This window comes from Lissotriton helveticus, chromosome 11 (genome assembly GCF_964261635.1).
Source record: "Lissotriton helveticus chromosome 11, aLisHel1.1, whole genome shotgun sequence".
NCBI classification, from domain to species: domain Eukaryota; kingdom Metazoa; phylum Chordata; class Amphibia; order Caudata; family Salamandridae; genus Lissotriton; species Lissotriton helveticus.
Window position 1 is genome coordinate 13,099,654 of NC_136072.1, and position 26,680 is coordinate 13,126,333.

Consider the following 26,680-nt stretch of genomic DNA (forward strand, 5'->3'; position numbering starts at 1 on the left):
ACAGACTTAGTCAGTGAGCCAGGTCGTTGTCTTCTTACCAAATTCAAGAAGTGAGGAGGAGACCCTGATGTGTTGAGGCTGGTCCTTTTCTGTCTTGAGTGTGATGTGGAAGAATTCCCAACCTCTGGCTTAGCTTTTGTGGATGCAGGGGTGTGTGCAAGTGAGATTGGACTGAGCGAAGGTGTCTGGTGGATTGATGAAAGGGAAGCCAGTTGCTGGTTCGATGTTCTACAGTGCTTTGTATGCATGCTTGAGTAGTTTGAATTGACTGCATTTGTGTTGGGGAGCTATAACGTTCTCTGAGGTGTGGTGCATCATAAGAGGTCAAGGATGAGTCTTGCTGCAGCGTTCTGGATGGTCTGTGGACAGTGGGGGAGATGGTCAGAGATCCCTGCGCAGAGTACATTGTGGAAGTCTAATCTGCTTGTAATGAGGGCTTGTATGACAGTGTCTCTGGTGTTCAGGGTTAGGCATTTAAAGACCTTCTGGAGCATGCAGAGAATACGAAAACAGGAGGAGCTGATTGAATTGACTTGTGCTGATATGTTCAGCTAGTCGTTCAGAATGATTCCCAAGTTTCTGGTATGGTCAGGTGGTGTGGGACAAAACTCTGATGTCCACCAAGTGGACGCCCGAAAGAAATATCCTTTTCCCAAAGATTAGCACTTCTGTCTTGTCAGAGTTGAGTTGCAGACACTTGGGTTTCGTCCAGTATGATACATTGATCATGCAGTTTGTGAAGTTGGTTTTGTTGGTGGTGGATGTGCTGGTCAGATAAATGATGAGTTGGGTGTCAATGGTGTAGAATATGATAAAGATGACTTGTGATCTGATGATGTTGGTCACTGGTATCATGTATATGTTGGATAGGGTTGGGCTAAGCAATGAAACCTGGAGGTCTCAACAGATCAGATTGTAGGATTCCAATGTGCAGGGTGGTAGTCTGGCTCTCTGTGTTCTTCTAGTGAGGAAGGAGCTTATCAAGTGGAGAGAACTTCCTTGGATGCCTCTGTTGTGCAATCTTTTGACAAGGGTGGGGTGGGAGACTGTACCAAGGCAGCAGAGAGATCAAGCAGATGTTGTCTGTGGCCGCAATGAGTGCAGTTTCTGTTCTGTGGTTGCTCCACAACCCTGATTGAGTGTGGTCCAGTAGGTTGTAGAGCCCAAGGGGATTGGTTAGTTGTTTGTTGATTGCCTTCTCTATCACTTTGGCTGGGTATGGGTGAAGAGAGATGGATCGGAAGTTGCTCAGCTCACTGGGGTCAACTGATGGTGTTTTGAGGACACGTTTACTGCTGCATGTTTCCAGTCTTCAGGGAAGGTGATTTGTAGGTTTTGATGATGTGGGTGAGGATGTTACTGATTGGTGGTCTTCCCATGTTGTAGATGTTGTGGGGGCATGGGTCTGTTGGGGCTCCTGAGTGTACCGGTTTCATGATCACTGAGGAGTCTTCTATATGTGTTTTGTACTAAGTCAGGTGTTTGTCTATTTGGTGGTCATTAGGTTAGCTGTGAGATCTTAAGGTCTGATTGTTGTTCGAAGTTGCTGTAGATCTTTTCTATTTTACTGCGGAAGAAGCAAAAACAAAATGCTCCTAAAGCAATGGGAGGGGAGCATGCAGCAGTTTTCACTTCCCATTAACACAAGGGTTTTCCTAGCAGAGACTGGCAGTGAAAGCTAACCTTTAATTCTAACCATCTAATCTATGTGTATGGACTTTAAGTTCTGCCTATGATGGCCCTTCTCTGCTGGACTGTTGGAGGTGGAGTAGCCTCCTCCGTGTGCAAACCTAAGGTCTGTGTTATATCCCGCACATTTAAGTATCTAGATTATTCATGCATCTACTCCTTTAATTGCATGTGCTATGTTATGTTACCTTTTGATTCTACATTCCTAACAGAGCTTTGCTCATACAGCATTCTCTACTGTTTGTCAGTTGTCACCTGTATCCTGCTGTGTCAGGACTGGATGCTGTGCTGTTCAATAAACCATCTAATTACTACAAGCTTTCCTGGATTATTACAGTCTGCCCACATAAAAATTGGTCAGGGAAACAATTTTCTTGGTGGTATGGATACTCTGTGGTGATAGCGTATCGTTAGAGCCACAATATAAATCAGCCTCCAAGATTGTTAGTGACATAGGGTAAATCAATGTAATCAATATCTACAAACCCAAAAGGTTTATTGGCACAGAAGGTTTAAACCCGTTTTGTGGTTCTCCTCAGGCAGGTTGGAACACTGCTTCAGGCCAAGAAGTGCTATGAATGCCTCTGGATATCATTGCAGGTAAATATGGGAACAAGAACATTTGATTAACATTTCCTGGAATTGTAAATTCTATTTGACTTCATCTTACATTTAACATATCAGGTGCACACCTAACTGCTAATATGTCTCTTCTAAACGATTCATCCTAATATATCCCAAAGTAGATAACCTAAGTAGGAAGAGATAGTTCCATTGATCACCTGTTCATCCCTAACATCATCTTCCTGAGTTTCAAATGTCAGCGAGGCGGGTATGGATTCGTTTGGTTCATTGGCCTCGACCACAATCACCTTGCTTCTTTTTGGGACCATCCCTGAATGTTTGGCAACAGTAAGAGCGGTCTGGAGGTTGTCACCTGTGGAGGAGAACAAGATTGATCTAAGAAACTGTGTTGTGGAACAATGAAAAACACCTGTTATACATCACTGTGAACTATTTACCATACAAGGAAATGATGGGCATTAAGCATAATAATACCTACAGAAACTTAGCCTAACATAAATATTGTTTACAGTGATACCATTCTCTCATTTGCAATAAACATCACAATCCTACAAACTGGTGGTGGTCAGCAATGGATAATCAATGGTACTCTTTGTATTAACTTCAGGAAATGATATGGTTTGACAGGGTTCAAACATGCATCAATTGGTAGGAAGTAGCATTAATCCTCTAAGCTCTGTTAATCAATTTATTGATGTCTTAAAGACCTTGATGTTTGCCAGTGAATATTTTCTTCAAGATTAATAATAAATAAACAGAGCAGATCCATTCCAGCATGTAAAACTACAGTGTTTTAAACAAATAATCATTAGTTTAGGTTAAATGTAATGATTTCAGACACAGAAAGCAAATAAGCCAAATCACAATTCTTCCACACATATACAAATATTAAAAACATAATTGAGAACAAGAAAATAAATAAGTACCTTGAAAATAGCAATATATTTATTGCTAGAATCATTTTAATCATAATTTATGCCTTTCCGGTGAATTAGAGTAGTTCCAATAATGTAGCTCTTAATATAAGTCTGAGCTTTCTCACATGTCCAATCAGCAGCAATTGGGCACATTGATTTATGTTTTTCAAAAAATTAATAAATGTATGGGTCCACTTTTTTTTATTAAGCTTAATTCATTTAACTGTTTAGTTTTTTTATCTTAAGAACTTTCAAACTGCGATATCTTAGCAATTCAGTAAAATATCTTACCCCTACAACAGTAGAAGGTCAAACACTCCATAGTCTTCAAAGCCCTACCTTGTATAGCAGGATTTTAAATCCAATATTTTATTTGATGGTACCGGTGTTAAATGCAGACCATATTCACAGATGCACAGAACAGGGAGAAGGTGAGGGCTGAAAAGTCTTTAGTGCATATTCTGACACACATTCCACCATTTCCTCTCTCCTATTGGAACCATGGTTCTTTCCTTTCCTTTACCTCTCATTTACTACAAATTTCATATATTATTTAACTGCTGTTCAATTTGTCATGCCCACATACATTGAGTCTGAGGTTCTTATTCCAATGTTGGTGAGCCCGCCACCGACAGGTCGTCGGTGGTGAACCACAAACATCAATTGAAGTGGTCTGAGTACCGGATCACGATCCTGCGGTCGGAGGTATCGGGGGAGGGTCTGACTGTCGCTGTTCTGACAGACTCCTTGAGCTTGTCGGGCAGCGGTGTAAATGTAATCCCTACAATACGGTCTGTGCCTACTCAGGCACAGCCATACGGATTTCGATTACTTTTTCCGTCTGCCTTTCCATGGCTTTCCGACTGACATAAAAAGGCAGACGGAAAGGGAATTTTGGGGCCTCTTGCAGGGTCCCTATCTCCCGTAGGCCTCATCTATGAGGCCTGGGGGGCACCTCTGGTGCCTGGCACAAGGTGCAAGGATGTTTGAAAACATCAATTTTTCTATTGCAGATCGGATGACAAACATCGTAATAGGCCGCGTAGTCTTAAATCAGGATGTTGAGTAGAAAGCCTCTGCCTGACAGTCGGAATCTTCCTGACCACATGAGAGCCCTTCTGACGACTCATTCGGTTTACAGTCCAATCGCAGGATTACAATGTTCACGGCTGGGTACGTAAACTGGCCAGTCATTCAGACTCAGTTCCAACTGACTCACTGAGTATTCCTATCGGTCTGAATCGTACCGTAACCCTCTATGGATGGAGTTTTCGCCATCGGGATTATGTTTTCGGTTTCCAACAGCCTTTCCAAGTTAGCTTTCTTCCACAGAAAGGCTGTCGGAAGATGACTTTGGGGGCCTCTGGCAGGGCCCCTAGCACCGGCGGCCTACAGTTGCTGCCTGAGGGGGTACCTTACCACTGTAAAAGGCAAACAAAAGGAGATGATGGACGGAGCACTGAAACTTTTCAGACACTCACCCCCAGTCACAGATCTGGGTTGAAGCCATCATCGCTCTTTAGCTCACTTCGCCACCCCTGTTCAGACCCAGCTATATGCAAATCATTCTTCACCCTATGACTCATGGGAGCAGTCCAGCCCGAACTGTCAAGCCATGTCTTCCCTGTATGGGAAACAAGCAGGTTCTCTTGAGTGCTGCTGGACCCTGTGGATGCATTTATTTAATTGTTTATCATATTTTACGGAGTTTTATAAAGCGCAAACTTGACCCGGTATCGGGTATCAGAGCGCTTCACATAGCACCAGTTACGTTACATGAGGACACATTTTTTTTTGTTAGGCACAGGGAGATTAAATGATTTGCCAAGAATCACAGGATGTTCAGCGTCAATGCCGAGACTCGAACCCAGTTCCCCAGATTTGAGGTCGACAGCCCTAGCTGTTAGGCCAACTCCTCTCCCCAACAATCTTTCCTGTGGATTCTCTGGCTAACTGCAGATTCTTGTGAATACTCCCCAGGCGACAGACTTGATCCGGAATCCTTAAAGCACTTCTCCCATGCACCACTAGGTGGGGTTGGGTGGCTCTGCACAGATGCAGAGCTGCATATATTCACTGTCCATGTGCGCTGACAGTTGCTGTATAAGGTGTCCTTGCCCTCAGACGCAAAGCCCATCAGCTAATTGGTATGACCAGTGTGCAGATCTCTAGATTGGAACCTTCTTACATATTAAGGATTCCAGTGCACAGAACAGGAAGGTAGGAGAGTCTGAGGAATCTGGGGTTAGGCAGTGTATCCACCAGAAAGATCATTACTTGACAGTAAGTAACTTGCTCTTCTGACGGATACTTCTAATCACTAACTCCTCACCTTGTGAATAGATAACAAAGAAGTGCATCCCAAGGTGGTGGAACTCTGAACTGGTTAACACCAAAATGTCCTGCAGGACAGAGCGTGCAAGATACACCTTGACAGACCGGAGTTTCATGGCTGTAGTGCTACGTAAAGGTGAGCATTGAAGCCTAGGTAGCCACCTGACAGGTGCCCAGGACAGCACAACACGTATTAAAACAGTGAAAGCAGCTGTGGCTTGGTGGAATGAGACCACAAGACGTCTGGAGATTGGTTGTGTCACCAGTACTTTATAGATTTTCATGCAGAGAACCATCCAACAGGAGATTGTCGGCTTTTGTAGTGCTTTGTTCCTAAAAAATAAAATAAATAAAAAACATACCAATGAGCTGTTCATCTCCTCAGTGGCCCCGGCTCGTTAGATCTAGTAACTCAATGCTCTTTTAGAGTCTAATTAATGTTCTCTTGCTTCCTCTTCAGAGGTGTGAGGCAGATCAAAGATTTCTGGAGGGGTAATAGACTGACAGAAGAGCTGAAAAAAGGAAGATTTACAATTAGACCCGGTGAGCATAGCTCCGGAAGGTGATCGGCTCAGAGAGCGTGTGACTTGGCTTAGTACGCCAGATCGTTACCAGTGCCATAAGACTCCTTCCACCAGCATCTGTTTCGGATGTGAAGGGGTGGTGGAAGGCCTGCATTTTGCCTGCATGTACCCCTGGGCTCCGAAGAAGTAACTATGCATCAGTTGGTTGAGTTGAAAACACCAAATTTGATCCCTTCTGCATACTCCCAGAGAGGATACAGGACTGGCTACCCTGGTCGCAGCAAAGAGGCCCTGGCGTTCACTAAAGGTCAGTGAACCACAACATAACAAATTGCTTCCAAAGGTCATGTGTGTGCACCGCAGGCAGAAAGGTGTATCTGGTGGCCGATCCCAGCGGTCTGATCAATGACCCTCACTAGCAGGAAAGCCAGTGGGATATAGATAGAGGATACTGGAGTAGATGACTCCCGCTACCTGACGTTTGTGGTTCTGCTTGTCCAGCCTTGCGACAAAATCAGGGCTGCTCTGCCAATCAGGGAAAAGTCTGCCCTCTTTGTCGCATTCATAAGGAAGCAGAGTGGTTGTATTGACTGAATGGCTTTCTTGTCCCGGGGCTACAAAGGCCGCTGTGGGCCTGGGAGGTGGCCTACTGCTTGAAAAGAGGAACCAGGGGTTAATAGGAGTCTCGGAGTTATCCCAGCAGCCCGCTGTTTGAAGAATAGCCGGTCAATCACTGAAGGTAACCACACGTAGAGTGGTAGTGGATTTGCTCAAAAGACCTAAAGCAGAAAGTGGTGACCAGCACAACAGTCCGAGTCGTCCTGGTTGGAGGCTGTAATCTCATAGAACTAAGTCAGTGAAATAAAAAGTCAGTGAAATAAAAGAACTAACAAGCCAGTTTTGTCCTCTTGACCCGGGATTGGCAGAGACCTAATATGGCCTGAGTTTTAAACACCAAGGGCCCGATGTAGGTAGCCCTTTACCGATCGGAATCGGCCGAAAATACCGATTTTCGGCCGTTTCCGATCGGTAAAGGGCTATCGAGATGTAGGGGCACATTTTCGGTAATTTTACCGATTCGTTATCATTACCGAATCGGTAAATTTACCGATTCGGTAATATTTACCGATTCGGTAATGATAACGATTCGGTAAAATTACCGAAAATGCAATGTAGGTAGCCTATGTTCCATCAGCACATGGCTTACAGAATCGGTATTTTACCATGGAATACAAATCCATGGTAAAAAACCGATTCCTGTGTACATGCACATCTGTGCATGTACACATGTGCCATGTGACAGACAGACGTGCCCTTAGGGCATGTCTGTGTGCCACATTGCACACATGCCCGTTTTGGGGGTGCTAGAGGGTGTCAAAGTGACACCCCCTGCACCCTTGTGAATTCTTTAATTACCGATTCGGTAAATACCGAATCGGTAATGCCTAATCATTCCTATGGGCTTCAAAGCCCATAGGAATGAATGGGCATACCGAATCGGTAATTAAAGAATTGTTAAGGATTCGGTAACGAATCCAGATGTTGGGACCTACATCCCATTTACCGATTTTGAAATACCGAATCGGTAAAATTCGGTATTTCAAAATCGGTAAATGGGATTTACCTACATCGGGCCCCAAGTCCTCTATGCAGTCCAGACTGGATAAGTACGCTTAGAGTAAAGGTGCAGGCCACAAAGACAGGGAACCAGACGACTGGCCTAAGAATCAACAGGAAGTTGCTGGTGCTCAGGAGTTGACTCTTCAAGATATAATGATGGCCATCACGACGGTTAGAACAGCTCTGGAGTCCAGTATTGACTCTGTGTCCTCGGGATATCAGAGCAGATATGCATTCTATGAACACTAGACTCAAGGACGTTGACTCAACTGCAGGTTTCCTAGTCAAGGACACGTCCACCATTCAGCAGAGAGTGGACAAGCTTCAGGCCCTTGGCGAAAGGATGGAGGCCCAGCTTGATGAATATGAAGGGTGCTCGAGGTGCATTAATGTGCGAATACTTGGGGTTCCAGAACGCGCGGAAGGCAGGCAATGGACTTGTTTGTGGAGGATCTGTTCCTGACCCACCTAAAGACTACGTAATTGTCAAAATTGTTTACAGTTGATAGGGCGCACAGAGTGCCCAGAGGCAAGCCAAAACCTAGTGCCCCCCGGGAGGACTATAGGGGCGAATATATTCAACCTCAGGGACAGATATATCATACTTCAAACTGCCTGTACAACACCTCCAATTGAATTTAAAAACATTAAAGCGACCTTCCTTCCAGATTTTATGCTCCCTGTGCAACGTCAGAGACGTAGCTTCCTCGAAATCAAAAGAGCACTGCGGGAAAAAGACATTAAATATGCGATGTTCTTCCCAGCCAAGTTAAGAGTGGAATCAGAGGGAAGGACTTGGTTTTTTGCTACCCCTGAAGAGGCATGGGACTGGCTGGATACGTGGAGACTGGCCTGAAAGAAGAATCAACGAACCCAACTGAACAGACAAGGGTGGCTTCAAGAGGAACCGAGGGTAAGATCTCCAACGGGCGAAAACACGTCGGCTGAAGGTGGCAAATGAGGACTGGTCTGTATGATTCATTTAATTGCAAGGGTCCCATAGACACTCACTCCGTGGGCCCGGTTCGCACTCAACCTTCCAGATAAGAAACACGGGAGGGTGAGGCATGAAGTGTGAAGCTTCATTGAAGGAGCGAGACTTATTAATGTTATTTAAGTATGATGTTGATGGGAGCACCATAATATTGAATCAGTAATTCTTTAAAGCAACTGTTGAACGGGTGTGGGATTGGCACACACACTAAAGTTAAAGGGTGGGCGAAAGGCACTCTGCAATTTTGTGGTGGCAGAAGGTTCCGATACTGCCATGCAGGGAGGCGGGGAGGAGGGTGAAGTTGACTATAACAAGTGGGTGTGGGGCCCTAGTCACAGAAAATCTCCAACACACTCTATAGCGACATCACTACAAAACAGTGGGACATTTCTCATGACAGAAAGGGGGGAAGGAAAGTTTAATGCAGTTTAAGAGTAATTTGGACATGGTTGACAACAGACTGAAAACTGGAGAGAACACGCTTGGCAAAATTGACAAGGTGATACTGGCGGATGGCAGGGATGGGTGGTCAATGGGCGCTTAGCAAAACACTGGGACACGCAGGGGGTTCCCCCTGAGAAAGCGTATTAATACCTTAGGCGACTATGGGGTCGGCACTTAAACAAACAAAGACTTAAGTTGCTGTCCTGGAGCGTAAATAGGCTGGTGGACAAGATAAAAAGGGGAGTAGTCCTCTGATTCATAAAGCGACATTCCCCTGACATGATTTCTCTACAACAAACACAATTACTAGGGAATACATTCAATGCACTGTCAAGATGGGGGATCAAACTTGTGGCACACTCTGCATTTGGTTCCAGATCAAGGGGTGTGGGTATAATGACTCAGAAAACCTTTCAAATGATGATCGACCGCATATGGACAGATAACCTGGGTAGATTTGTGGCAACCTCAGGGACATGGGAGGGAAGCACCATGAACCTAGTCTCAACCTACAATCCGCCAGGTCTTCAGGCCCCTGCCTTTAGAGATCTTGGCAACTTCCTTCTCGACCTACCAGAGGGAAGGCTAGTGATCGGGGGAGACTTTAACTCAATTGTCTCTGATTCACTACATCGGTGGCCCCCTAGAGATTTGCCACCTGCCTGTACACAAACCCCTAATTTGATGGGAGCAATGGGTCTAGTGGATTCATGGAGGATTCTCCACCCAATGGAGCAACAGTATACATTCTACTCTGGTGTTCATCAAAGCATGTCTAGAATAGACTACCTTGTAACGCCGGCAGATCAGTTGGAAACAATTAAAGAGGTGAATCACCTTGTATATCAGATCACTCGACCATCTGGTGCAAGTTGGAAGTGGGGGAACCTAAAATAGGTAGGGTGGTCCCGGTCAACTCGTGGTGTCTTAAGAACTCCCCGATAAAAAATAAAAAAATACGCAAAACAGATCTTTACTTTCAGGAGAACGAAGGTTCGGTGGACTCTGCCTTGACTTTGTGGGAGGCGTACAATGTTGTTATTCGGGGTACAGCTATAGCCCATATCGCAGGGTCTAAAGTAGTAGTGCGTTTAGAAACAGATATATTACAGTTGGAAGGAAACCTCCAAGATGACAACTCAGATGAGACGAAGCATGCCTTGCAGTTAAAAACAAAGGAGTACATCGACTTGGCCAACGATGCGACCAAGACACAGCATAGGGCAACACTCATCAAAATGTATACAGTTGGGGATAAAGCTGGGACATTTCTAGCCTGGCTAGACCTGAGGGAACAGGCAAACAGAGTTGTAGTGGAGTTGGTGGTGGAGTCTGGTAAGAGACTCACCGAACCCCAGGCTATCGCAGATGCATTTGGTCATTATTTTCAAAATATCTATGCGCCCAGATGCCACACACAGAGGAGGAGGCACACTCCTTTTTGAGGAACATCTCGCTGCCGAAGCTCACTGACGAAGAGCAGTTGGACATGGAACTAGAATTAACAGGGGCTGAGGTAGAAAAGGCCATACATGACTTACGAGCAGGTAAAGCAACAGGACCAAATGGCTTGCCCATCGAACTAAATAAACTTGCCCACAGTAAAATTGCACCTTATTTAATTAAAATGTTCCAAGAAAGAAAGAAAGTGGGCTTGCTCCCCATCGATCAAAGGTTGGCAACGATAGTGGTCATCTATAAGACAGGGAAAGCTAAGAACATATGTCCATGGTTTAGACCAATATCACTGCTTAATGCGGAAGCCAAGATATTGTCGAAAATACTAGCTACTCGCTTACTACATGTAATCACAAAATTTGTACAACCGGATCAATCTGGCTTCATGCCAGCCAGAAATACCTCTCTTATTTGCGGAGGCTCCACAGAGTGCAAGCCTAAGATAAAACGATTGGCGAAGATGGGTTAGTGGTGTCCCTTGACGCAGCCATGACTTTCGACATTATTATTATTATTATTCTGAGTTTTGTATAGCGCCTGGTTACCAATAGGCATCCCAGCGCTTACCAGAACATAACACTACTAAAAGATGCAAGGATTAAACGGAAAACAAGAAAGTTTTTAAAAGCTTACGGAAGCGAAGAAGACTAGCCTCCGAGCGCAGATGTAAGGGCAATGAGTTCCACAAGGAAGCCACATTTATTGAGAACCTTCTGCCACCAGTTCTTGCCTTTTTCACCCTGCCAACCTGAAGGAGATGTTGGTGGTCAGAGCGAAGTGAACGAGAGGCCTTATAGGGCTGGACCATCTCATCCAGAATGGGTGGACCGACTCCGTGCAGAACTTTGTGGGCAATGCAGAGTGACTTGAATTTCACCCTGTCCCTCACAGGGAGCCAGTGCAAAGCCCTCAACGCTGGACGGGCAGATTGGCGCCTAGGGAGACCCGTCAAAAGCCTAGCAGCCGCGTTCTGCACATGCTGCAGTCTGTTCAGGGTAGATTCGGGTGCGCCCAGGAATAGCGCATTGCTGAAATCCAGCCGCGAGATGATAAGTCCCTGGATGAGGAGCCTTCGAGTGGCCACTGGGAGCAAGGGCAAGATCTTCTGGGCTGAGCGGAGCAGGCCAAAGCACACGCCAGCAGTCTTTTTGGCGTGGGTTTTAAACGATAGGTCCTGCTCCAGCCATACCCCCAAGCTCTTGATCTCCTGCTTGGGGGGAGGCATCGGACCCAGACAGTCTGGCCAGCTGCTGGGGGACAGAGATGGAGAAGACATGATTAAATGGCCCTATTTGTTCTCATTGTTAAAGAAACTGGGTTTCGGCCTCGGTTTGGTGGGGAAGGTTTGCCTTCTTTACATGAAACCGCTCGCCCAAATAGTACTCAATAAAAGGAAATCTCATACTTTTACACTCAGCAGAGTTACCAGGCAGGGCTGCCCCCTTTACCCATTGCTTTTTGCCTTGACACTTAAACCATTAGCAATGTGGATTTGGAAAGATCTCGTTATCAGAGGTCTCAGGTGGACTGAGAACTAGGAAGACCGTATTTTATTGTATGCCGATGATATTCGTACTAGGCTTCACCGGCGGATTCCCTGAATAGGATATTGCTCAATTTCATAGTGTTTGGTAGATTTGCTGGATACAGGATTAATTGGTCTAAGTCAGTCATCTATGTACTTAGTGGGGTGATGCAGTCATTGCCTAGGGGCTTTAATATCACAGAAGCGGCTATGGATTTCAAATACTTAGGAATCTGAGTCTTCAAAGACCTGGCTCCCTTTTATGAATATGATTGTCAAGATCCTGGTCGCTAGCACTCTTGAAAACACAGGAGCAGAACAACATCAAATTCCCAATGCCCCTCTCAGAACCTCCCTGCTAGGTTTTAGTAGTCTTTCACAGGTAAGTACCAAGGAGGGAATGAGGATTGGGAATAGAGAAGAGTCAGCCCGGTGGTTTTCTGCCTGTTCTGCCTCGTCTTCCTACTGTGCTGTTATTAGGTACATGTTTAAACAACACTTCTAAATTCACACTTACAAAATAATATTTTTTTTTAACATAATAATAATAATAGTAATAATAACACCACAGCAAGCACCTTTTCTAGATTGGCTTGATCTATAGCTCTAAGGCGTGTCGCTGCCTCAATCTGTGATGTCTTCCAGATTTCATTGTAAACAGCATATATCCACCTTTTTGACCTACCACTATCCGGGCCTTTTATGAAATCATTTAAATCTACATCATCATGTAGCTTCGCAAGATGTAATTTTACTGCAGACAATTTAGAATGTGTCAGCCAATTTTGACATAATTTGCCCACTGAGTAAGTCGTAACAGAATGTTCAGATTCAAAACGTGGATCAGGTCTGACCTGTGTAAAGCCATCAGACAAACACAGAAAACGGCGCTGGCATGAATCAGCACTTCTGTGCCACATCAGCCAACCTTTTGGATCCATACTGAATATGTTAAAGGATGAATTCAGCAATAGAGACTGTAAGTCCCTAATCGAAAACTGAGTATAATTACTCCAGCCAGAATATTCCTCTAACTCCGGGATGGTTGGAGAATTAAATTTTTTAGAAGTAGCCAATCCAAAGGATGTTGTTTGTGAAATAGAGGAATTCAAAAACAACATTTGATTCGGGATGAGACAAGCACGGTGCAAAGCCTCAGTGCCTTGTACCTGCCAGCTTTTAGAACCCCAAACAGATTTTAAGTCAATAGTTTCCTTCCATAACTCATAGCCGCCAACAGCCAGCTGATCAAGAAAGGACTTCGAGTACAAAAATTTGGTATCGGTAAGTCTAACCTTGGACATAGGCTTCTGTGTCATTTTGAAATAAAAGGACTCGGGATTAGACTGCTTGAAGTCAGTAAAATAAGTGTACTTTTTCAAAAAAGTACTTGAACTGCCTTGTTTAGGAGCTGGGCAATGCTCCCATTGTGTATAATTTACAGTATTCCTTCTGGATGTTGTTTTATGTAAGAAGTGATTGCCAAAATGTTGAAAGCAAAACAAATCACCATAATTAGCAGATTTTAAGTACAAATCTTCCGCATCAAAGGCAGCATAATATTTCAAATCAGAAAACAAAGACTCTACGGCCTGAACATCCAATCATCAGAACGTATGTTCTGTTTCACTACATCCCCCATGTTAACTCTAAGCACATTAGGGACATTAACAACCTCGGTAGGGCCATGAATTTGAAATCGAACGGCATCCCACACTATCCCATCAAGGACAGGCCAAGCAGTGATGTTAACAAATGTCAAGTCTCTTTTCCATCTGTGTGCAGAATGCGAAGAGGAAAGGGGGGCCAAAGTTCCATTTAGATGTCGTATGCATGTTCTTTCCTCGACATAGTGTCCATTCATAATTCGGAAAAAAATAAAACACAAACCCAATTGACATAAAAAGGTAAACTGAAAAAAGCATCGGCCAAATATATGTCCAAGGGGGAATCAAAAAATGTTTTTTAAATAAGCTGGCATAAACTGCAAAACGGGATGGGATTTTCGAAGCATTGGAAACAGTGTCAAATGAAAATCTTGATTCTGTGGCCAAACGTGCTTGCAGGTCAGGCATGGATAAGTCAGTGGGGTAAGTATAGTCTATTTCATCATGGTCTGTACCGGGCAAAGTACTTAATAAAGGACTGGAAATCATAGATAATTCGATGGCCACTTCAGGTTCATGATTAGAAGCAGTGGGCAAAACTGAATTTCTCACAATGGAAGGACAGGAAACCGCCGGTGTCATACTAAGAAGAATCGGCCACTCTGTGTATCTTGACATTGTCAATTGAGATAAACCTGTTTTCCATACGACCAGGAAGCGGTGGTAAAATGACTGTTCTTGTGCCCTTCACGCCAAGCACTGGAACCAGAGCTCGATAGGAAGGACCAAATTCTTTCTTGTTATCGATCTTTTCTCGAACCGGTTCTCCAACTTGGGGTAGCCAGCCGACTACCGGGATCTGCAACGCAACATCCGATGTGGAGGGCAAATGTTCCTTTGCAAGACTATCTCTGGTCTTTTGTAGATCATGTAAAACATTGCAATGTTCATCTACGTCAAAGGTTGTGGCGCGAGTCACGCAGTCTAGACCGTCAAGGTCAGGGAAGTACTTCTTGATGCCGAGCATTTCGTATGGGGTCCGCCCACCCAGAGACCTTCTAGGGAGATTATTAAGAGCACGCTGCACGCCATTGAGGTGGGCCAGCCAGTTTCTGCCAGTGCCTATAACTCGAGCTGTCAAAGATTGCTTTAAATCACGGTTCATTCGCTCCACTACACTATTACCCTCAGGTCTGTAGGGAGACGAAAACTTGACTTGGACCCCCATCGAAGTCATGGCATCCTTATACGCCTTAGAGGCGAAAGCCGGACCCTGATCCAAATGGAAGGTACCACAGGCAAAAATCCCTTCAAAGATACGCAAATCTCTAATGACAGTCCGTGAATCAGCGCTGCGATGGGGCCAGACCCACACAAAGCGTGTGCATGAATCCACTGCTACTAAGATGTACTTATACGCAGTATCAGAGGAAAAAGGACCGCAGTGATCCAAATAAACACAACCTAGCGGTTTATTGGAAATGTACAACTGTGTCTGTGGCGGACGCGGAGCAGTCGAAGGTTTAATCTGCTGGCAAATGTCACAAAGAAGGACATAATCACGCGTCTGTTTGTACAGTCCCCGCCACCAGAAACGTTGTTGTAATTGAGTTACAGTGGCCGAGACGCCCGCATGCGCAGACGCCACACCTTCATGTGCTGCTGTAATCAAGTCAGCCCTGCGATCCGAGTTGGGAATCAAACGTTCTCCAACATCAGGAATTTTCACAAAAGGAACCTTTTCGGGACTTAAGTGGTATGTGTACTTCGAAGGGAACCCCGTAGGATGCTTACCTCCCTTCTCAGTGGCAGCAACAGCCGCCAAGATGTCACCATCAATTTTAGTTTTGGACCTAGTAACCGCTGCAACTAAGTATGTAGAAACCGCTGATTTCGCTGCTTCATCAGCAAGCGAGTTACCGACAGCGTGGACTCCAACACGCTGATGGCCAAGAGTATGAATCACAAAAACGAGTGGCAACGTAGCTTTAAGCTCCGCCACTCGAACCATATCATCTTGTGTTTTATTGTGCTACCCTTGGAATCACGAAAATCATTCTGAAACCAAAAGTACAAGTTTTCATTGTAAGACTGGACACAGTAGTAAGAATCACTCACAATAAGAGTAGTAACACTAGGATCAGCGTACTCCAACGCTAGTAAAAGAGCACGAAGCTCTGCCAATTGCGCGGTGCAGTCCCCCAGAGGCTGCGTGTGTACTGCCTTGGATATGAACTCATCGTTCACCATGGCACCGACCACAATGGCGCATGCGGAAACATAGGGATGTTTTGAGCCATGCGCAACCTGCGCCGAACCATCAGTGTAAATGATGCAATGGAAGTCCTCCAAAGGTCGCATAGCTAGAGGAGCAGGATGAACGAACTCATACTGCAAGTACTCTTGCGACCGTAATGAGGCGTCAAAAATAAACGTGACATCCGTGGAAGTCAAGGACGCAGCCCATTGAATCCACCGAGGGTGCAAAGCTTTTGAATTTGGTACACTGGCTTTCGTGACTGCTTCCAAATGAAGACAGGGTGTAACAACCAACATGCGTTTCCCCTGTGACAGAGCTCGTTCCTTAAGAATCGCCATCTGCACAGCTGTTAAAACCTTTTCCACAGTGGGAAACCGCATTTCAGCCGAAGTGTACAAGTGTGACTTGTAAGCAACAGGTACTGTGTCTCCTTCATTAAAAGTGAGGTACGTGAAACCCACTGTGCCTGGAATTATTCTTATCACCAGGTTGGTGTGGTTATCACGAGTCAGTAAGAATTTAGAAGCGAGCAGATCAGCCTGCAAGGATTGCAAGATGGCTGAGTGCTCAGGCAGCCAGCATGATTTGGAAAAAGTTGGTTGTATCAAAGCATACAAAGGCTTGATACGCTGGGCATATTCCGGAATGTAAGTTCTCCCGAAATTTAAAAAGCCCAGTAAAGACTGTAATTTCTTCAGTGTTGTAGGAGCGCGCAACTGTGCGCATTTTTCCAAGAAGTGAGGAGCCAAACCTCTACCTTCAATATTGAGCTCATAGCCCAGGAACAACACTGTGTACTCCGCAATGTGCGATTTTGCAAAGTAAAATTTGTAACCCATGTCAGCAAAGGTACAAATAATCGAATTAACACGACACAGATGCTCCCAAATTTTGTCGTCCATGAGATATATTTCATCCACATACGAGCAAGCATCTGGGTAGATTCTCTCCAAAAGAGAGACTATGCGGGCGGTAAATATACCAGGACTATTCTTATAGCCCATTGGGAGACGCCGGAATTGTTTTTGGACCCCAGCGCACGTAAAACTGGTCCATTGGGAGCTAAAGCTATCCAATCTGTGGGCATAGAAACCGTTGGAAATGTCAAGCGTTGTTTTAAAACGCTTACGCACCAGACTATCCACTAGGGCAGAGCCGTGAGTATTCTGTACTGCACAGTTACGGCAATGCGAGTTCAAATGCCAGTAATCCAATACCAAACGATATGATCCGTCAGGCTTGGTCATAGTAAAAAGAGGATTATTCATTGATGACACACAAGTTTCAATAACTCCCTGATATTCCAATTGTTCAAGGATTTCCGCGACGGAAGCCTTGGCTTCACGCCGAATGGGATACTCAGGTTGAGGCTGCGGCTGAGACCGCAAGGGTATTTCGTGGCACGGGGATAATTTATCCCAACCACATTGGTTACGGTACAGAGTCGGTGCGAGAGCCCGAGCCCACTCTTCTGCAAAATGCTGCGCATGCTCTTTCGAGACAGTGTTCGCGAAACTGGGGAGGATCACCTCCTCCCCTCGCGGCGCCGCAAGCACAAAAGGTGGGGGCCATTCAGCCTCCGAAAGCAAAATGTCATACGTAGACGAAAGATTTTCCCAAAATACCCCTTTAATGGTACGTTGTATGTCACCTTCTATCAACAGGACAATTTCATAAAGTCTATCAGGGGGAGCAAGTCTTGTATCGGCTGTTTCTATTACAACGTAGACATCAGTCGCTGTCACCCTCAGTAGTGGACGCAGCGCCTCTCTCACTATGGTAATCTCCGCCGCGTCAGATTCCGAAGCCGCGTTCTTACTATCTGTGGCATATCGATGCGCTGTTAAGGCTGCGACTTTCTTTTTCGCAAACTGCGGTCTCTTTGGGGTTGAATCCTCTTGCTTCCCAGCGCCTTCTGTCTGGCGGGGCTGGCCACGTCCTTGTTGGTCACCACGTCCCCTTCCGCCTCCTCCTCCACCAGTCTTCGGGGCCGATGAGTCCTGAAAGGAACGAGGAGAGCGTTGATCAGAAACCTGAAATCGATCAGGTGATTTAATCATCGCGCGATCGCGCAAGTCATAAACTCTCTCTGTCGGCGCAGAAACTTGTGGCGCAGGATAAGAATCCTGAGTCTGCTGTTGTTGCTTCCCCTGTTTCTGTTTTTTAGGCCAATTTTGTTTTTTGGACTTGGGCTGGACATCTGCCTCAGCAGACTGCCCTTGTGGTTATTTTTTCTCCTTGATAGCAAAATATTTCAGACCTTTACTTGTGCGACCTATAGTTTTATATGCGGCCACAACTATCTTCGCCAACTGTCGGGGTTTTTCGGCATCGGGTAGAGCAGCCAAAGCATTCGACACCTGAAAGTTCACTGCATCTCCCTTTATATTGGAGAGTATGAGATCGCTAACAATCTCAAAAGAACCACACAGGCACATACCCAATTCAACCGCTGCTTCCAGTCCGTGATCATCCTGAATACGTTTAACGATCGTAGGCAGTACGGACATAGATGGGGTGCCGAAACACCTCGCATAAACAGCCGCAAAAGTTTTTCCCCAACTTTCACAGTCAACTAGTTCAGGAGTTAAATCCTTAGGCAAAGTAATCATTCTATGTTTATCAGCAGGAGTAGAATTTGGAAACACAGCTTCCAGTTGGTCAAATATCTCGGCAAGCTAGAAAGGGAACTCATCTTTATCATCTGGGTGATTACCAAAAACCGAATTGACCATAACCGGATTGAGCTTTAAACCGCCATGTTCCGTCTGAACAGTCGGACCCCCCGGGGGACCGCCCGGGAGATGATGACCTATGTATTGCACTAACGCACGAATCACGGCAATCGAAACAACATGTAGTCTGTGAATATCCGCTAGGGGACAAGCGCTGTGATTCGGATGCGGGGTGAATCCACCCAATGCAGGCCAATTTGTGCCTGGAATGGACAAAGGACCCAACTTCGCAGCGGACAAAGAGTGGGGTAGGGCGCCATCAAATCAAACGCGATGCTGCCAATGATCAATAGGTATTTCCAGTGCCCTGTACGGTGTATATTCAGCCGGTACAGGTGAGGGTGTGTAGGTGTGGAACACACCAGAATTTGCGTCCACTGCCGGAAACGTTACCCACGAATAAAACAGTTCGTAAGGGTACGCCGGATCTGCACACACCACTAAAATCACAGCTAAGCCATCCACTGGGACCTGGAAAGTCTGTAAATGGTTGCGCACCGCAATGCGACTATGCTGCAGGATGTTCACAGCCTGCGCCATGACAACACCGGAACTACTGAAAAACAAAGGAAACTTTGTAACACAACTGGGTAGTAATTCAAAGAAACCGTTTTAGATAGAATCAAGCTTGAAAAGACCTATTTCAAAAATAGGTAGGTTTATCCGACACCACCGTTTTCCGGAAATGATAGTGAAGGGGTTAAGGTTTGAATGATATACTACTCGAGTGTCATGATATAAGACCACCAACGTATGGGCGCCATGTAGCAGGGTTTCCGTTCTCCCACAGAACTGTGCATAGAGATTTGGAACCTCAGTGACTTAGGGTGACCCAAAACTCACCTCAGTACCCAAAACCCCTTACCAGGCTAGCTACAGTGTCTAATTGGTCATAACGAACTCCCAATGTTTAGACAAACCAGAACATGAACTTACAATACCTCAGGTTACGTGGAACACATGAGCACTCTTTCGCTATACAATCATTTCAAACCAGAACGTGGAGTAAATGAGGACACGTGCACATTTGAAATATTTATTTACTAATGCCGTTTTCTCAAACGCAGTATCTTAGATAATACAAGGAAACATATTATCAGAAGCAAAGTTATCAGCATAGTTACTAGTCCATAGAAAGCAAAAGGTGACAGCATGTTGACATGCTGTAATGAATAAGGGTTAACAACACCTATTTCTCACCCTCCCTAACTCGCATATTATATTAATAGCTAAGAAGGTCTCTTTGGGTTTTAGCAGGGCGGGCCCATACCTCAAGATCCTAGTATGAAGAGATCACATCTGCTTCCACCAGCTCTCTCTGCATGCGAACCGCATCAAGTGTGTATCTGTGCTCTAAGCAAAGCAATATAAATCCCGCCTAAAGTTGGCAGAAGCTGCACTTATGTTATGTCTATGAAGGTGCGGAGATCAGACCTCATAACAATTCTGTATCGTGAAGCTTCAGCACTCTCTGTACAGACATAGTTTATTAAGCAAAGCTGATATCAGAGCAATAACATATTATTCTCATGTAAACCATAACGGGCTACTAGGTTGAAAGCTAAATCAACAATTAAGTGTCGTGTGCAGAAGCAGCAAATGGAAAAATGGCGCTTAAACATTTAATAAGCCTATGCTAACTTAACACATTATAAAGATAAACAGTAGCTATATGACACCTCCTTTCTTCAAAACCAGACTCAAAAATTCAAGGCCAACAACTCCCTGTCCAAATCTGTGCCAGTAACTTTGGGAGTCCCACAAGGGTTCGCACTATCCCCGACACTGTTTAACTTATTTATGGAACTGCTCACTGTCCTTTCGCAAGCATCCAACGTACAATCTCACATGTACTCTGATGATACACAACTTTACCTGAAGATACAAACACCAGATGACATCAAACTGCTCAACAAAATGCTTTTGAACACCCAGTCATGGTTAGCTGAGAACCATCTCAAGCTAAACGCACTAAAAACAGAATTTCTCCTAATAGCTCCACCCGCCAAAATACCCCTCTTGCATGACTGGTTCAAACACCCAACGGCATTCAAAGTTCAACCAGCCCTCATTGACTCACCAAAGTCATTAGGTATAACCCTTGATTGCAACCTCAACATGCATAAACATATTAGCAACTCTACAAAGGGGGACATTTCCAGATTAATACAGTGAGGAAGCTGAAACCCTTCATACCATTCAATGATTTCAAGATGGCAGTTCAAGCTCTAGTCATCCCTAGAGTGGACTATGGAAGTGTCTCTCTTTGTGGCCTCACCAAAGCGACCACAGCTCCACTAGGAGCCTCAATCAGTGCTGCAGCCAGACTCATCACAGGCTCAAAAAGAAGGTCCCACATCTCCCCTGACTTAAACGCTTTGAATTGGCTACCATTGCAAGCCAGAATTCACCTGAAAATTGCCTGCATGACTCACAAAGCCATACACCATAATGCACCCAGCTATCTCCCCCAGAAACTGACTATCTCTGGTGGTAATAGATCCACAAGAAGTGCGGAAAACCTATTACTGAAGCCACACAGATTCAACCAGCAGAAAACTTATAAACGTTCCTTCTCAGGGATGGCTCCTAGGATTTGGAACGCACTACCCCCAGAAACCAGACTTATCACATCTAAGGCATTTTTCAAAAAGGAAGTAAAAGCGATTCTCATGGAAAAATTCACATGAACACTATATAAGGAAACTACGAGTTCACTAGTACCTCTACCGATATTTCTTTTATCACATGGGTACAAACAGACAACCTATGCCCCACAGTTGCCTCCTTATTCGGCACCTCTTTGTTTAGATCTACTCTGCACAATGTTATGTTATTTATACTTCATCTACCTGTTATTGTTTTGATTTACGTTCCACATTATGCTATGTATACTGGATTTACCTGTTGCTATTTGGTTGCATAATTATCTTTCATTGACTGTAAAGCGCTCTGATATCCGCAAGGGTCTTGTTCGAGCTCTATAAAACTTTCAAAATAAATAAATAAATAAATAAATAGAATCACCAAATGCTCCAGCCAAGGTTATATATGGCGTGAAGAGAAATTCGAGCCCACATTATCAGACTCAAAGTATCACTTTAAACGTCTCTCTGTGATTAAGTGCGCAGAACTCGTAATACAAGTTTTTTAGCATGCTCAACTATTTTACACTATTTTTACTAACTGACATTACGGAGGTTCAGGTGAACTGTTGTTTGCGTTGAATCTCTGGTGAAGCGCATCATGGAACGTTGGTGCGCACTTCACCAGACCAGGGGATTCCTAGAAGAAACTAGACCGCTGAACAGCTGGCATGCTAGCGGCCATGCTGGAAGTCCAGCGCTGCCAGCATGCTCGCCAACTAAGGGCATAGCAGGATCCAAAGCTTGGCCGGTGGGGTTGGAAGGCAGAGACAATGGCTACAGCAGGGCCACGAGGAGGAAACTTCCCGTGAACCCTGACAATAATTTGCTGCCTCCACTACAGCGGCTTACGAGTGATGCCCCACACTGGAATTAACTCCCACTGTCCCTATTGGGGCATGCAGCCATACTTAAAATGATGTCCCTCTCTCGGTTTTGATATGTATTGCAGAAGATGCCACACCCGGTAGGATCAGGTTACTTCAAAGCCATAAACAGTGCCTTAAGGGAGAATTTGTGGGACGGGAAGCCACCTAGGATTGCCACTCAGAAGTTAACATTAGGGTGGCACGATGGATGAATTTTCCTCCCGGATATCAAGAAATATTATTGGGTGACACAACTTACCGTGATAAACCAGTGTACATATAGATCATTGGAAGATCATTGGAAGATCCTGGATTTCACATGGATAGATGGCTCCTCCTGGGGGGTGGTTTTGCAGGGGGCACTATACACTAACCCAGCCAAGCTGAAGCTGTTGACACTCACGGGACATGCTGTCCAAGTGTGGCGGGCAGCCATAAGGAGCTTGAGTTGGGCGGGCAAGATAACACTGGCTACCCCACTTTGGTACTCCAACCTACTTCGCAATTTAAGACACACCCATGGATTTGACCGTCTGGACTTAATGGGTATCTCTGAGGTGGGAGATCTATGGAAAGGGGGTGGAGTGATTCCCTTCCTTCAATTACAACTGGAGTATGATTTGGCTAAATCTGAGTATTCCAGGTACCTGCAGATCCGACACGCTTTACTAGGGGTGCTAAAAAAGGGAGAGACACCGCCAGAATCCTCCCCCCTGGAAGATAGGCTCTTAGATGGGGATCTCACAGAAAACACTACATAGCTGATATATAAAAAAAAATTTAACAATATGGCTGACCCCCTATTTCGACTTCGAACAAAATGGGAATAAGACGTCGCTGGGTTGGAGGATGAGGAGTGGCTCGAGGCTCTGGTCTCTTCCAGTGAGACTGCCATCTCCACCAGGCTCAGACTCGTACAATTGAAGATACTCCACAGAATATACCTAGTCGCACTGACAATAGTGAGGATGGGGTATGGCACTGAGGCCGAATGCCTTAGGAGAGGTGGACAAGAGGACACGTTTATACATGCACTCTGGGAATGTGCGGTCATCCAGAGATACTGGTCCACAATAAAGAAATGTATAGAACGAGAAATGGGCTATAAAAACTGACTGTAACATCAAATTAGGGGCCAAAATGGGCTATAAAAACTGACTGTAACATCAAATTAGGGGCCATATTATCAAGAACGGCGATAACATTCTAATCGCTAAAGCGGCGATAAGGGGCTTGATAATATGCCCTTGAGAATTCCCATAGAAGCCCAGGTTCTGGTGTGAAGGACATCAAACCTGGGCTTGAATGGGAATCCTCAAGGGCATATTATCAAGCGCCTTATCACCGCTTTCACAGCAGTTTTCTGCCGCTAAAGCGACGATAATGTTATCGCCGTTCTTGATAATATGGCCCTTAGTCTCCTGAATATCTGGGGACCATCGGATCTGAGTACTTATGAGAGAATATGGGTGACACACGGAATGATGATTGGTAAAAGAAACATAGCAAGAAAATGGAGGGCGCAGAAACAACCCACATTGAATGAGTGGGAGAAAGACATGGAGTGGTACATGGTGTCAGAACTGGCTATATATGAATCCAGGGAGTGTCACACTAAATGGACGCATATCTGGGGAAAAATGGAATGATTATAGGGGAGGACTCTGTGTTCCCCCACAACCCAGACAGGACACTGAGCCAGATAACCTGCCATAAGAGAGTTTAATGCAAATGTGTTTGAAAATGCATGTGATCTCAGATGTGTCATTCACCTCTTGCCAGTATACATGATGGTATGATGTCTATCATGTCTAATCTTGTCCTCAATAAAAAAAAAGTTCTTAAAAAAAAAATACAGCGAGCTGACCAATTGTGTCACAACAAGCTTATGTTAGAAGTATCAAGACACATGACATAATTTCAATCTTGCAACCCCATGATGCATGTAATGGTGTTGTTGCAGGCTAACAAACATGCTTAGAATAATACCACGTGAGCTCACTGACCTGTTTTCAAGACTATCAAAGTCAACAAGTCTCTCTTCAGAAAACTGTTATTCTCAACAACATAACACCAATCTCAAAGAAGCTAGCAATGTATGGGATGGTATACTGGTTTTGTCACGTGACATTTCCCCATAAAAAATGTCTTCAGTAGTCAACATTGTTTCAAAAGACCAAGGGAACCCTAAAGGTATAGCGTAGGGACCTTGGGCATTACATATTACAAAGAACAGTGGTCCCTATGTGCATTTAATATACAGTACAAAATAATCATATACTCAATCAGTAATATGTCTTCTGTCCGTCCGGACAGGATTTAATAAGTTCTAAATCCAAAGATGAAGTATTTTAAGAAAAAGAATGTCAAGTGGGCACAGCCGTGACCCTCAACATACAAGACAAAACAACAGAAAAGCAATGTAAACAAGGCAAGGGAATAAGTCTGCGTACTTGTACTTCAGTAAGGCAGGCATAAGTTACAGAAAAACACTCCATTGCATTTCGTAAATTTTGACATAGATAATGCGCATATGGGGTTTAAAAGTCGACGACGTTTCGATGCCTATAGAAATAGAGGCATCATCATCAGGACAAGAGTTGGCACTATTGTTGTCTTGAACAAGAGCAAATATAAAATGCCTTTCAATTACATTTACGTATACATTAATGGTTACAATGGAGAAAAAGGGGGGAAAAAAACATAGAGACCAAGAGTTAGGTTCATTACATAAAAATGAAGGCATGTCTTAGTGATCCTTAAGTAGTGAGCAAAGTCAGTGCTTGTGAGTGAAGCAAGGATAAAAAGTGAAGAAAGTGAAAAAGGTTAAAATATTGCCGTCGTGATGACTTGTTCGTCGTAGTGACCCTGAATTAGTTTAGTAATAAATTGCTCTGATGTTTAGAGTTCAGTCAAAGCGAGCGAAAAATAGCAGTTTGGAAATTTAAACCGGGCGAAAATCACAGTGAGACCGGCTGTGAGAAGTGGGTTGTCAATCTGCATGCACAGCGGTATTTTCGTTCTTGGTGGTACAGCGTTCAAAAACGGGCAGTGGAAGTGCACGATAACGCATGGTGGGCTATGATGCAAGGGCATGCTGGCGTGAGTGGGCAAGAGGTATTCTAATACATACTTCAATCAACTGAAAACGCTCCCCGTAAAATCTGATCAATAGATCTGGCGGTGCGCAAGGGTTTGGTCGGCGGGTCTGAAAACATAAAGTGCGGCCAGTTAAAAGCAGAGATGCATGTGCTCGGCATTTACAGAAAACAGGGGGAGTGGCTGTTTACCTGATAACCCGATGGTTCACAGCAATATTCGTGGGTAAGAAAGTATTGCCGGGACTTTGACGCATCAATGGCGGCGTAGCGTAATAGCTACCTGACAAGTACAAAACGGAGGTGTGGATTACACATAGGCATCTCTGATATTAAAGCCAAATAGAGGCGGGAGGCGGCTGCTTACTTACTTGGGGAGTGCGACGGCACTATGGCGGGAGTGGCGATCTGATGGTCAGTAATCTCAGGTTCCCGGGCTTTTACTGGGACCTGGAAGCGGTAAACAGCGTAAAGGGACTTACTGAGGCTGTACCAGTTAGGGAGGTGAAAACGGCGGCCATTTCAAAGCGGTGAAAATAAAGTGATGTGAACATGCAAAGTGTTAATGGCAAAAGTAATTTTACATCAGTGTATTACAGAAATATATAAAAACATTACAATTTGCAGCAGGGAAGACCATTACAATTTAGAGCAGGGAAGTCCAATCCTCAATCCGGTTTAGCCCATTCTGTATGCTGTTGCAGCGCAAGATCCATTGTAGTTCCTCTTTATTCAACAGTTGAGCCATGTCTGCTCCCCGAGGGGGCGGTTTGATCAATGTGATCACTGTCCATTGTAGATCATTTTCGCTATGTCCTTTGGCAGAATAATGTTCTACGAGGGGCGCATTTGCAGTCTTACATTTGATCCTACTCCGATGTTGTCCAATACGGAGTTTGATCTTCTGGCTCGTTTGTCCAATGTAAATAAGCCCACACGGGCAAAAGATGGCATAAACTAGATTTACAGAGTTACAGTTGGAGAAAGATTTGCGTTCATATTTGATGTTAGCATATGTGAACGTTTTACCTTCAATTGTGGTGTCACAGTAAATACAACCACCGCATTTATTGTGACCCACAACTGGCGGGAGGCCCCAGGCATCATTTATGGTAGTTTTCAATGTAGGTGATGGAAGTGTTGCCCTTACTAAATGGTCTCTGATATTTTTTGCACGTTTGAAAGCAAACATGGGTTTGTCTAGTGATAGATTTCCGGCATTCAATACTGGCCAATGTTTCAAAACACTTTTTCTTATAGCATTGGAAACAGGTGAGAACGTGGTGACACATATAAGCTTGTCCTGTTCAGTTTTTTCCTTGGGCTCTAGGAGGGCTTCCCGTGGGCAATACCAAGCTCTTTTAAGTGATCTGCGC

The 26,680-nt window shown here is 44.7% G+C and overlaps 1 protein-coding gene across 1 annotated transcript in view; it reads right to left on the bottom strand.

The window, feature by feature from the left end:
- Positions 1-26,680, bottom strand: part of LOC144792094 (putative cation-transporting ATPase 13A4) — a 506,631-nt gene that overhangs the window by 164,598 nt on the left and 315,353 nt on the right. The window contains 1 exon segment of the mRNA XM_078666960.1: positions 2,472-2,626. Coding sequence (XP_078523086.1) covers positions 2,472-2,626 — 155 coding nt within the window.